Source organism: Eutrigla gurnardus (assembly GCF_963514095.1).
Source record: "Eutrigla gurnardus genome assembly, chromosome: 3".
NCBI classification, from domain to species: Eukaryota; Metazoa; Chordata; class Actinopteri; order Perciformes; family Triglidae; genus Eutrigla; species Eutrigla gurnardus.
Window position 1 is genome coordinate 8,371,799 of NC_139917.1, and position 13,648 is coordinate 8,385,446.

Sequence of the window (13,648 nt, forward strand, 5' to 3'; positions counted from 1 at the left end):
CTCGACGAGCCAGCTCCACACAATGAGCTTCACACACATGTTTATCTACTTACGGGGCTATTTTGGGATAATGGCGGTTGAGTTGTTTTGGTTCGAGTCCATGGAAAAGCCACAGTCAGAGTAGCTGCACTTAGATACACAAACACTGAGGGATAATTATGTAAAGGGATTAGAATGGCTGAGACTCCATTGTTGCGCCATGAGGGGAAATATGCAAGACTATCATGTCTGGTTGGATACCTCTGTCTGTTATTGCTCAACATTCAAATGAACTAAGCTGCTTTAACAAAGACACACAGGTACCAGTGCTTCCACCCAATATTTCTCCTCATTACCTTTGTCTGTTTTTTGTCTGTTTTCTTAAAATCATTTTTGAAAGAATGATTTCTAAAGCAGGTCACCTTGAACTAAGTTCAACATATTTCAAATGTGTTTTCTGCTGTAAGGAGATGCCGGCAGTTTGCAGTAAACAAGATAAGTGATAGATGAGGAAACGGGGTGAATGCAAATTCAACTGATAAAGCAACAGTTTGCCGAAGAAGAAGAAGAAGAAGAAGAAGAAGAAGAAGAAGAAGAAGAAGAAGAAGAAGAAGGGTGTTATAGCAAGGACAGCACAGGTGGAAACAACATTATATCATTTCTTTTGCAAAGAATCAGGTTTGCAAAAGTTTTAAGGGGAAGAAATGCACTCGATACAATGGTGCACTAAATTCCAAAAAGAAATGTCTCTTTGTAAAACGAAGTAAAATGAAATTTCATTGCATGGAACTTTATAAGAAAATGAGCCTACTTCTCACTATATTTATTATCTCAGTTAATATTGTAAGCATGAGTTTATGGACTCAATCTCTAGTTTCATGTCTTCTTCAATCCAGCATGATGTTCATTTAGTCAATGATGGTCCATTTAGAGTCAAATAGACCAGAAAGCAGGGGAGGGTTTGGGGCGGGGCTACCTTGTGATTGACAGGTTGCTACTGCGGCCTCGCTACCAATACGGTTAGCAACTAAGATGCTTAGACGAAAAGTTGACCTTGAATTATGAACCTAAGTTTGTGAACAGCTTCACACCAGAATCCAGATGGATCCAGATCCAGTAAGGTTGCTGCTCTGACGCTTGTGTTTGTGAAAGTCACCTGTTGCTCCTCCACAGTCCAAATATGGTCACTTCCTTTCACTGGGTGCAAAACTTCCAAGAAGGAAACCAATAGGTTGACTAGGTCTCCTTCTTATATGCAGTATGGTTTGATCCGTGGGTGTCTGAGCAAGAGGACAAACATCTGCCAGATGACAGAAATGTAATGGTTATATCTCACACTGTAAATTGTGTTTTTTATCAAAATGTATACTGTTCTTAATATTTAATTAATGAAATAATAAGAATAACAAATATAGTGAGCCTTATTGAACCTAACATTTGAATGTAGACACACCTTTCTCCGGCAGCAGAGGAATGGAGAGTTTCCAACATTCCCGTCCTTTCATGGGATCATGTTCACGTCATCAGCATCTCCCCGGGCCTCGGCGTCTGGGCGTGTGAGACGCACAAGCACCTCTCACCCCCATCACAACACAAGTAAGCAGCCACGAACACACCTCAGGGCCTCCATGCAGTCTCGATACGGATCACATCGGCCCCAAACTGACAGCTGGGAGGGAACGGAAACCGAGACGGGAGGAGCTTTTGTTTTTTAAGCTTGCTGATTGTGTGCTTTGGTGTGGCACTGTCTTCATCCCTCTACGTGTGTGTGTGTGTGTGTGTGTGTGTGTGTGTGTGTGTGTGTGTGTGTGTGTGTCTGTTGCCTGATAATCACATCATTAAAAACCAATGATGTTTGTGTTTGGACTGGCATTGTGAACACAGCGGCTGGTTACACAGCTGCACACACACACACACACACAGAGAGAGAGAGAGAGAGAGAGAGAGAGAGAGAGAGAGAGAGAGAGAGAGAGAGAGAGAGAGAGAGAGAGAGAGAGAGAGAGAGAGAGAGAGAGAGAGAGAGAGAGAGAGAGAGTGGAACTGATGAAGCCACAGCAGATTTGATTAATGTGGTTCATTAATACATGGATGTAATAAACTGTTTGAAATTCTATCTGTCTCTGTGTGTCTATCTGCGGCTGTGCATAAATGAATATTTGTGTGTGTGTGTGTGTGTGTGTGTGTGTGTGTACAGTAGGATGAGCTCTGAGCTGCATGTGTCTCAGTAGCAGCTGTCCAGAGGCCAGGTGGCTGAACTGACCTCTGCACGTACACACACACACACACACACACACACACACACACACACACACACACACACACACACACACACACACACTGACCCCCACACCTTCAGCTTTACTGCGTGGCCATAAACCAAAGATAACACAAACAGCTCCTAAATCAACAGGCTAGATTGAGCAGCACTAACATCACAGCCGTCAGACAGATTCACTTCTCATTAGCAGCTCTTCAGCCCTCCTAACCTGACAAAAAAGCCCCCCAAAAACTGGAAATGTAAGAAGAAAGAAATATGAGTGAGATGTAGATTTCACAAATACTGCATGCTTCCACTTGTTTTGTTGTGGGATGTGCATAGTTTGTCGTGTGTAAATCTTTATTTATAAGTGGTATTATTGTGTGGTGTTAGTCCAACGTGGGATGGGCAGTTTCACTGGGAAATTAAATTTAAAAAGCTTGTTCCTCATTATTTGCACAATCAACAGACACACCTCGGTCTAAAATGAGATCACACATGGAAACGTGTTGTTATTTATGAGTTCATTCATGATGACTTGATTTATTCCTTTACCACAAAAGAGAGCTCTGACACAAATTGAGAGTTTAACAAGACCGAAAGTGAGTCAGGACCTTGGATAATAACGATGATACTTAAAATAAACAAGGTCATTATATGTTGTCACTCAAATATCCACCTGTACAGTGGAGTGGTGAGACTACAGATGTAGCGCTGGGTTGTTGATGCTGTGGACAAATATAAATCTAGTTTGTCAAGTTGCGCCTGTCTTCTCTGGCAATGTCATCTGACTTCCCGAGCTGTGAGAATAATGGATCTTTGTTCGTGTTACCTGGAGGCTTGATGGTGTTTTTCCTTCTCGAAAGCAACGGCGACATGCAACGACATGTGACCCTGGATGCTGTGTGATGTGTTTGACACTTCTACTGCAAAGACACTATCAAATGTAACGCAGACACCCCTCTCTACCTGAGGAGAACGAGCCCTGTGGTCTTCAGGCAACAGCAGCTATTGTAGGAAGTGAGATCCCTCCTCTGTTGCTTTTCCTGAGGTTCCTCCATTTTTCCCAAAGGTTTTTTTTTTTTTTGCCTTTTCGTTCTCTTAATCCAGGGTCGAATGACAAAGGTTGTACAGATCTTAATGGTCTTGTGGCAAATAATGAACAGTAAAATATTCAGAATTCCTGGGAAATATTAGTGGTAAACCCAGTGGGTTCGCATGCACTGCCTTCAGCAAGACTTAAACAATGTTGTAGCTTGACCTGGGGGGGGGGGGGGCAGGTTAGGCTGTGTCCTAACAGGCTGCATGCCCTGCAGCCTCGTCGTATTTGTATTGTTCAGCAATATTACAATTCCTTCCTGTCTCTTATCCCCCACCCAGAACCACTGTCTGAGTATGTGTGTGTGTGCGAGGGATTCAGGGGAGCCGTATAAAACACACACACACACACACACTGACACACACACACACACACACTGAGTACACATCAGCATTACAGTCACACACAGCTGTTTGTGTTCTGTCTTTGGAGCCAGAAAAAGGATCAAGAGAAAGAGAGAGGAAGACAGATCTGTCATCCTGAGATGATACGTCAGACTCACTATTCCTGCTGTAATCCACCCATGTGATTCCATTAAGGACCGGAGGCGAGTAGTGAGATTACTTTATGCCCATAAGCAAGGCACTAGAAACATTTTCAAAGTTTTCAAGACAAGCAAGCAAGAAAAAACTAAATCAGAACAAGCAATATAGATATTCAACTTATTATAGTGAGAGAAAAGATCCAATATTAAGAATTCTGCAATGTTGGCGTGTTAAATGAAATATGAATTTAAGAAATTAAGTACATTTACATTTAGGGCATTTAGCAGATGCTTTTGTCCAAACTGACTAAAAAAAACAAAATGTGAGAAATAACAGTCATATCAACTGTATCTATTGCTGAAAATAAGTTTTTGGCTTAAAGCAGTTACAGAAATAGTGATGCAATTAAGTTATTATCATTATTATTATCATTATTATTATTATTACAATAATGATTATTATTTTAATTGTATTTGTATTTTATTATATACATAGATTATACATTATTTTTAAGATATATTTTATTTTCTGAATGTTTCTTATTTTATGTCATTATCTTTTACGGCACGGATTCCACCTTAAAGTAAATGCTGAGCACAGCTCGGCGTTATTAAACATCAGTATCTTTTTTTATATATATTTTTTTATTTTTATTAAACATCATTAAAAACGTTGCATTTGCACATGTATGATGTCATATAATGTCATGGTAACCTGTTAGCGTGTTCATCGCTTGGTTTTGCAGCATGTAACACTGATTGATCTTCATCCAATCAAGAGGAAGCAAAGAGTTCCTTACAGTTTGACATGAGTGTAGGAAAAGCGTCGCTCTAATTGAAAGAAAATCATAATTTTTCATTTGATGGCTGAAACGGAAATCTCCTATTTATCACTACAAATAAAGATAAGTTCGTTTGAGTTCGCGCCGAGATAGTTGTCGAAGTAACAAGAAGCGCGTGTTCGTCGCGGGACAGGTGTCGTTCCGAGACTCGCTGTTTTAATTGGACGCGACGCTTCGTCCTTCGCTCGGCCGAGTGGAAGTTTACCAACGAGCCGGGTTTCCCCCCGTTAGTGCCGGTGTGACCGGGAGGCTCTGTCGCCTTCCTGAGGCCGCGGGAATAAAGCATCAGGTGACCGGGACACTGCAGCGAGGAGTCCCCGTCTGAGGTCAAACTGTTGCCGTTTGACCGACGGCCAGTTGGAAACCTGCTACTGCAGCATGAGAGAGAGAGAGAGAGAGAGAGAGAGAGAGAGAGAGAGAGGAGAGAGAGAGAGAGAGAGAGAGAGAGAGAGAGAGAGAGTTCCTTGGACAGACGCAGTAGCAGACGTGCCCGCGCCAGTCTCTCTCTCTCTCTCTCTCTCTCTCTCTCTCTCTCTCTCTCTCTCTCTCTCTCTCTCTCTCCCCCTCACACACTCTCGGGAGCAGCGCTTTGACGCACCACGCAGAGTTGGATTATAGTGTTGCGCGCTGGTCTTTCACGGGGTTTTCCCTCCTCCCTCACACAGCCGCTTCCCTCGCCACTGGCCAGCAACTGAATATATGATCCGGATCAATATCTCTCCACCACGGTGACCTGTGCTCAGCTTGTTTTTTGGGGGGAGGGTGGAAGAGAAACCGAGCGCTGCCGCTGCCTCCTCTCCGGACGCGTGTTGTGAATTAATAACCAAGACAGCCTCACCTGGAGAGAGAGAGGGGGAGAGAGAGTGCGTGTGTGTGTGTTTGTATGCACTAAAGTGTGTGTGTGTATGTGAGAGTGTGTGTTCTCTGGACCGGATCGAGGTGTTTTACTGGCTTGGTTCCGCACAGACACACACACATACAGCGGGGGGGATTTGGGCACCGCATGCCGGGGACATGTGGAAGTTTGCGCCGCTTTAGCGCAGCCGAGAGAGCCGGTTCACCGCCTCGTCGACCTCCCCCCGCCTGACCAGGAGGACCAGATTCCCGGTTCACAGCCCCCAGACATCGAAGCCCTTCTGAGGAGACCCAAATGTGAAATTCAGAACCGAGAGATCTCAGAGACGCACGTCTGTACGGGGAGGACGACGGAGAGGAGGACGGCATCCCGTTGCGTGCAGAGTTTGGTGAGCTCGGTTCGGGGATCCAAGGGCTTGTCTTTTTGAACGCCCTTGTATTTTCCCAGCGTTTTGTGGGTCTCATATTGGCCCCCCACTTGCCGCAGTGATGGTGGGAGCCGTGAGCCCCGCTGGCCCCGGCCGCTCCCCGGTGACTGCGCCGGGGCTGCTGCTGCTGCTGACCGTTCTGGTATCGGTCCTGTCCGGCGGAGCGGACGGCCAGCCCTGCCCGGCCCAGTGCTCTTGCACCGGGACCACAGTGGACTGTCACGGCCAAGGGCTCCGCAGCGTGCCCAGGAACATACCCCGCAACACGGAGAGACTGTGAGTACCGGTGGGGGGGAGCTAGAACAGCGCAGCTTTTTTTTTTTTTTTTTTTTTTTTTGCTTTAATCCGCGCATAACATTTATTAAACTATTTTAAAACACTTCACAATGATTCGCACTAGAATAAAATCTATCATTGTCTAAAGAACAAGTGTGCGCTTTTCCTACTTAGTCGCGTGTTTTTAATTGTAGCCTATATTTAATAATGCTGAGTGGCTGTTTTCCTCATCATATAATGTTACTATTTTGTATTTGCTGTATTATTATGATATTCCGTTTGTATTTGGAGCAGCACGCGGACAGCCAGAGTAGTGGGAGGGTTGTTTCCTTGGGGACCGCATCTTAATAGCGCAGCGCTTCCCATGTGAACTAACACGTTAGAAAACTGCATCACGTTCAGATAAATGCGCGTTTTTCCGACCTGTCACGCACTGTTTGACCTCCGTGCTCGCGTTGGACGCGACGCTCCTTCGTCGCTGATCGCCGGAGCCGAACTTCGGATCACTGCTGTGGTTGTGTTGGCGGTTTCGCACTGTTGCATTAAGCACAGCCTCCTGATGTAGACCACATCGGTTTGTCTGGGGACCAGCGAGTTAATCAAAAACGGATTTGGACAAGTGGGCTCCGAGTTAAACAGGCCGTGTTTTATTAGTCGGAGACCCCTTGATGAAATGAAAATGCGCCCAGCGGCTCGTCTGCTGCTGCGGCCCCGCTCACGGTCTCTGACGCTCACATGACAGTTCTGCATTCGGCCACACAGCACAGCTACAAACCCCCACTCAGGGCTGCTTTGTCCTTGTTTTATTCACATTATTATCATGTATCATGCAGCACAGTAACGGAGCGTTTCTCTCTCAAGGGACCTGAATGCCAACAACCTCACTAAGATCACCAAGGCGGATTTCGCAGGACTGAGGCATCTGCGAGTCTTGTAAGTGTCTCTCTTCTCTCCTTCTTTGCAGATGCAACAGGAAAAAGAAAAACTCACTCTGACAAGCAGCACCTTGCAATAACCCCCCCCCCCCCCCCCCAAAAAAGAGACCACAACACACAGTTTCAGTCGTGTTCCGCATCATAGCGGAGCAGGAGCAGCCCCGGAGCTGCCGCATGCAGCACTGCGTCTTCATTCACTCTGTGTGTCCACACAGAAACGCGGTGGCACCTGTTAATGCTGTCGCGTTAATCTGCCAGCGGAGGTGTCAGGAGGGGCTTATTTTAACCACCGGGCGAAGAGGGAAGGAGGGGGGGGGGGGGGTGCAAGGAAAGGAAAGGAAAGGGAAGAGTCAAGTAAGAACAAGTTTCTCACCTGCGACGAATCGGGTTAAGAGTGGGACAGGGTTAGCCTGCTTTCATTGTGTGTGTGTGTGTGTGTGTGTGTGTGTGTGTGTGTGTGTGTGTGTGTGTGCAGTGTGTGTGCTATCCAGCTGTGAAAAGTGAATGGAAGGAAACACACATAGTTGGAATTCCTCCAGAGATTACCCTTAATTGCGTGCGTTTGTATTTAAGCGTGCCCCTCCAGTCTTCATGCTAGCCCTTTACTTGTGCACAGTCACACACAGAAACCGAAACCTGTTTGAATTTTAATAAGAGCTGCAACAATTAGTCATGGGAAAACCAATTTACTTTCCTGCCCTCTTAGTCATTAAGGTTGTGATTGTGAAAGCGGGAGCGTTAATATAGCAGCCAGTAAGTGTGCGTTGTAAAGATGAGCTACCGGAGCCGAGAGCGCTGTTAGCTCCCTTAGCTAGGAACCGCTGGTGTTAAACCAAATTCTGTGACCCGTCAAATTCTGTGACCAATGTTGATGGATCAAACTCACAAATCCACCCAGAGTTAAAAGACCACAAGGCTTTACTTTCCAAGCAGACATACATAACCCACCGTTTTACACGGCCAGAATACGTTCACAAAATAAAATTCTTATGTATGAGAAAATGATACTCCAGTAGAGTATCCAAAAACAGTGTTTCACAGGTCATCCAAATGAACAGTCATGTGTACTGTATATGCTCTCCATCATGCCTGTTTACCATAACATACATGCAGCAAATTTACAACAGCGACCTCTGTAGTCACAGGATCTGATGGGTCTGGTTGTTGTTGGGTAAGACGTCACGTTGTGCATTGTGAGAGGTGTTTTTCAGTATTTCTCACTAATGAAATAATTGTTAGTTGCCTTAATTTCACTGTTCGAGCATATTATATCTGCATTCCTTGAGTGTATACCGTACAGCCTATAAAAGGTGTGTGTGTGTGTGTGTGTGTGTGTGTGTGTGTGTGTGTGTGTGTGTGTGTGTGTGTGTGTGTGTGTGTGTGAGAGACTGCTTGCCTTGGTCAGCACAGTGCTCCTGGGGAAACAGTGCTGGTGTAAGTGAATGAGTAGTCACAGCTAGGTGGTTAGATCGAGGCTAAATTGGATGATAGATGAGTCGCTGTCCGACTGATGGGCCAGTTTTAAAGTCAATTCTGGGGTCCATCGACCCACCGCTGATTGTCTTCTCTCTCTCTATCTCTCTCTCTCTCTCTCTCTCTCTATTTTGCTGTTTCAACATTCTATCACTTTCCATCTCCACCAATCTGATTTTCTTCGTTCTTTTATTCACACCGGCTCGCTGCCACCTTTTCTCCCCTCCCTCTCCTCTCCGATGTCAGTCTCTTTGACTCACTCGTGTCCTATCTCTCTCTCCTTCACCTCCTCTTCCTCTTTACTCCCTCTTATCTGGGGCCAGCCATCGCTCTCCTATTCTTTAGCCTCTCCCGGTGTCATCGCACAAATCTGTCAGCTCTCACCCTCTGTGTCTCTCCATCACTCTCCTTTTTTTCTGTCCGGTGCTTAGTGTCTCACTCTCTCTCTTTCTCTGGTGTTTCTCTTTCAGGCAGCTAATGGAGAACAAAATCACCACAATTGAGAGAGGAGCCTTCCAGGACCTGAAGGAACTGGAGAGACTGTGAGTTACAGCCATTTTCTCCCTTAGCACATACTAGAGGATGCTGGAAAACGTAAGCACACACACAGATCGGTGACAAATGAAAGGAAACAACAACAAAGGGTGTGATAGTGAGAGGTTGGGTGGCCTTGAGCGATGAGAACAACAAAAATCCAAGATGGCAACAGCCAAACTGCATTTTATTATTGACCGTCAATAATAAAATGGGTGACGTCACCATGACTACGTTCACTTCTTATTTAGTTTGTGGTCACACCGTGTGAGATAGAGTTAATATAATCGTGGTTACTATATGTGGTGTGAGATCCATTTCCAGGAAAGGCAGATTGGAGCGTTGTAGAAACATGTTGTCAACTTGTGTCTCCATCTGCCGCCCTTATGTTTTGAAAATGCAGCAAAAAAAAAGAATGTAGGCAGTAATTGTTTTTATTTTTATGTCTGCCAGCGTATTTTGCATCATTTCATGGCTTTTCCTGGCAGGTTGGTTTGTAGACGTAGGGTCTAGCACTCGCCATGTTCTGTGATTCGGTCCTGATTTTGTGACACGACCAGAATGTTTATGGGATGTGATCAAAGCTGTAAATGAGAGATTTCACTGCGTTATTTTTGTATTTTTGGTTTTCCTTGGGGTAGCCTGAAATTGCACAGAAAACCGAACCTAAACATGTCGGTATCTTAAACAGTGGGTCTCTTAAGTGGGTCGAGACCTGCTGGCTTTAAACACCTTCAAACAAGATTCAGATCATTTTTATACTCATCAAACTATTCAGAGAGCCTCCGCATCTATACGTCTTCAGTTCGGTTCAACCTGATTGTCATGTCATGCGGCTGCCAACGGCTCAGTCCAAGAGGAAAAAATTTGAAGTTGAGTCACGGGGGCAGTGACTGAGTGAACAGCCAAAGGTTGTTATGGCGTTGGCTGGGAATCACTGGTATTCAGCATCCAACCCTCAGGCAGTTATGGCATAATTAAGTCTTGGTGGTGTGAGAGAGGAAGACAGAAGGGCAATGCGGACCCCTGACTGCTGATATGTCCATTGTGTCGGCTGTCAACTTTGCTTGATGTGTGAGCTGTTCATATATGTGTGTGTGTGAGTGTGTGTGTGTGTGTGTGTGTGTGTGTGTGTGCGTGTGTGCGTGTGTGTGAGTGTGTGTGTGTGTTATGCCGCCCGACTGCCAGCCAATGACACACCGGAATGCAGCAGACTGTGACCAAGTCTGAGGAGGCTTAGAGACATGCTTTTAATTAAAGACACATACAAATCCTTGCTGCTTACTAACAAAAACACAGACATACCTGTACACACACACACACACACACAGATATCCACCTGTACACATACACAGATGTACCATAAATTAAATTAGTGTAGCTCATCTTTATGATCGCTGTTTTGGGTAAATTCTTGGCGATGAAAGGGATGAAGTATCATGATTCCCTGGGCTGCTCTTGTCTCGGGCGTGTCGTGGCCGTTTCCTTTCTACGCTCTCTGCTGCACTGTGGCTGCTTTTTGTTGACAGAGAGAGAAGCTCTGTGGACCACTATAAGGAATCTGCTACTCATGCAACCAACGCTGGGTTCTGTCCAACCAAGCAGATCTGGGAATTCCTGCCCAGAGCTGCAGACAAAGGGGAATATTTAACTGCGTACGGTCTGGCTTTCACAGTCGACGTTGATAGTGATTGCACTCTGTGCAAAGAGATGCTGGAGGTTCAGAATCTCATGTATAAGCAACAGGCGTGAACACACCCATGCATGTAGAATGTAATGTAAACGCCAACAGCAGATCAAGTTTACTGTGTTTTGTCTTGAATCCGATGGCAGCCTTTGACGGCGGCTAACGTTCTGACACAACATGGCTGTTTTTCTGTTGTCCTCGCGAGGGTCCTCAACTGTAATGCAGCGTCTCTGGCGTGGCATGTTCACAAACACAAAGGTGGAGTCAGTTATCAATGCCCCCCCGCAGGAGCCGGACAATGGCACGTCTCTGGAGTCTGGAGTCTGGGGGCTCATTTCAAAGGCCTCTGTCCTCTGGGGGTCCGGAGGGGGGGGGGGGCTGCTGGGGCAGAGGGCCCTAAGCTGGGCTGACGGATCCACAGTGACTGCCCCCCACGGGGGTGGAAAACGGTTCCCCCTCTCATCCCTTTTTTTTTTTTTGCGACAGGCCCTGCAGGGCTAGGCAGGGTGGGGTCAGGTGTGGGGCAGTAGCTGGGGGGTATCTAGGGGGAGGAGTTGTCGATGGTGGAGGGAGGTGTGGAGGAGATAGGCATGTCACAACACACGTGCACGTGCACAACAACATGCCTGGGTATGGATACGCTCGTGCATGCGCATTAAACTTACGCAACGCTGCTCTGTCAGTACTGGTTTTTATCTCGACCCCCCCACCCCTTACACCCACTCACGCCTTCATTCATCCTTTAACCTCTCCTCGTGTTTTTCTTGCATACCCACCCATCTCGTTCTCTCTCTATTGTCCCGCGCTCGTAGGAATCTCACACATTCTTCGCTCTTCTCCTTGTAGATTATGAAGAATAGAACGTTCCCGACCCTCTTATCCTCCTCTCACATTTGACTTGTTTATAGCCCCGGTCCGATTCAAAGTTGTGAGATCGAGGACAATAGCAGCCACAGATATGCAGAGAGAAAGGAAACAGTAATTGCAGGTATTGAGGCTCGGCTCTGCGGTGAGATAAAGCCTCACATTATTAGCCTGTAATTGAGTCACATTGTCAAAGACAATTTTAACAGTGATGAATAATTGTGAAACAGCTTACAGGTAGTAAGACGTGTCTATCAGCAGTGATCACCAACTAATTAAACCTCAAGCTAAGTGGTTGTAATATCTCTACAGTGTGACTGTGAAAAGATAATTGGAACAGCGAGGCCAGATAGCATGAAGATAAGCGATGGATTAGCATTAAATGATTAGCTCTAAAGCCTGTTAGTGAGGACATTTTTGATTCCGATATTTTCAGAGCAAAGTTTCAATTTCCTTTTTCTTCCTTATTGAGCGACTTGAAACACAATTCGCCATTTTCACCACCACTGTTCTGTCTGAAAAAAGGCATTTGTGATAGATTTTCCAGAGTCCCCGCAGTCTCAAACTTTTATATTTGTTGGTAAACATCAGTTAGCTGTGAAAATGCTCAAAGTTCAGGGAAAATCTCTGCAGTGCTGCTGAATGTGAATGATTTGTGGATTTCGCCTGTAAAACGTTGGTAGCTGTTGGAGTAGATATGCACACACACACACACACACACACGCTCACTTAACCTCACAGTCTTACTGGTCGGTTTGAAGTGGTTTTGGAATGAAGATGGTTTCTCTGGGTCACGGAAAAGTCCAGAAGGTTTGGAATACAACTACGGTAACATATTTCTGTTTTACCTATCATGTGGGGACATACATCCGATGACACACTCACATTGTGGGGACTCATTTTTTTTGAGACCAAATTGGGACAATTGCACGTCCCCATAACGCACATCTTTACGTTTTAGGAGGAAGACTGTGTAATGTTCGGGTTTAGGTTAAAGTCAGGGTAAGGTTGAGGATTAGGCTGGTAGCGGTTGTGGTTAGGGTAATGAATTTAAGTTTGTGTCCCCAAAAGTCATGAAAGCCTGACTGTGTGTGCGTGTGTGTGTGTGTGTGTGTGTGTGTGTGTGTGTGTGTGTGTGTGTGTGTGTGTGTGTGTGTGTGTGTGTGAAGTGTTAAATGTGTAATATGCAGCAGTGGCGTTGGTGGAGTAATAATTGGTTTCTGAGGTGGTTTGTTATTTCCTTCCCTGAGCCTGCAAACCTGTAGTACTCCACTTCTACATGGCTGTGAGGTGTTAGGAGTGTGTGTTTCTGTAATTTATGTTTGTGTGGGTGTGTGTGTGTTTACTGTGTGGTTTGTGGCCCTCTAGCATCTGTTTATGATTGCAGGGATTATCACCACGCCGCAGTGTGACATTAGCTTGTTGGAGTGACTCTCACACCTCAGACTACTGGCAACTCAGTCTTCTTTCACTTTCAGCCAGACTAATGAATCACAACTGTGGAAGTACTCAGGGTGTCTATGTGCACGCACACTCAATGATACGTTCCTCAGCTCCAGAAACAAGCCACTGTAAACACGACTGACATTGTATGAGTCAGAGGACGTCGGTGCTTTTGGATGGATACTAGAAGTGTTCAATAACTGCAGGAACGAAGCGTTAACACACTGTTTATTTCATAATTTAGAACGAAACAATATACAATTGTATGGTTCCAATTCTTCAAATGTGAGAATTGGTTGATTTTTTCTTTTTTATGTCAATTATGTAAACTCGTGCAAGTGGAATGCCCAATGGACAAAAATCCCCTTCATTAGGGGAAGATATTCTGAAAAAAAATATGCTATTGGGAGATCTGCATTACTGCTTTCTCTTTACTGGACATCATATTCCTACATTGTAAACAACATATACATTGAAAATGGAAGGAGGAGA

At 45.4% G+C, this 13,648-nt stretch overlaps 1 protein-coding gene across 2 annotated transcripts in view; it reads left to right on the forward strand.

Annotated features, from left to right (window-relative positions):
* The first annotated feature begins 5,262 nt into the window (after nucleotides 1–5,262).
* Nucleotides 5,263–13,648, forward strand: part of slit2 (slit homolog 2) — an 87,517-nt gene continuing 79,131 nt past the window's right edge. The window contains exons 1-3 of one of the 2 annotated variants that reach the window (XM_084006056.1): nucleotides 5,263–6,220; nucleotides 7,082–7,153; nucleotides 9,099–9,170. In XM_084006056.1, the coding sequence (XP_083862182.1) occupies nucleotides 6,006–6,220; nucleotides 7,082–7,153; nucleotides 9,099–9,170 (359 nt within the window). In that variant the 5' untranslated portion in view covers nucleotides 5,263–6,005. The remainder of the gene's footprint in view (nucleotides 6,221–7,081; nucleotides 7,154–9,098; nucleotides 9,171–13,648) is intronic. The other variant, XM_084006055.1, reaches the window with a different exon arrangement.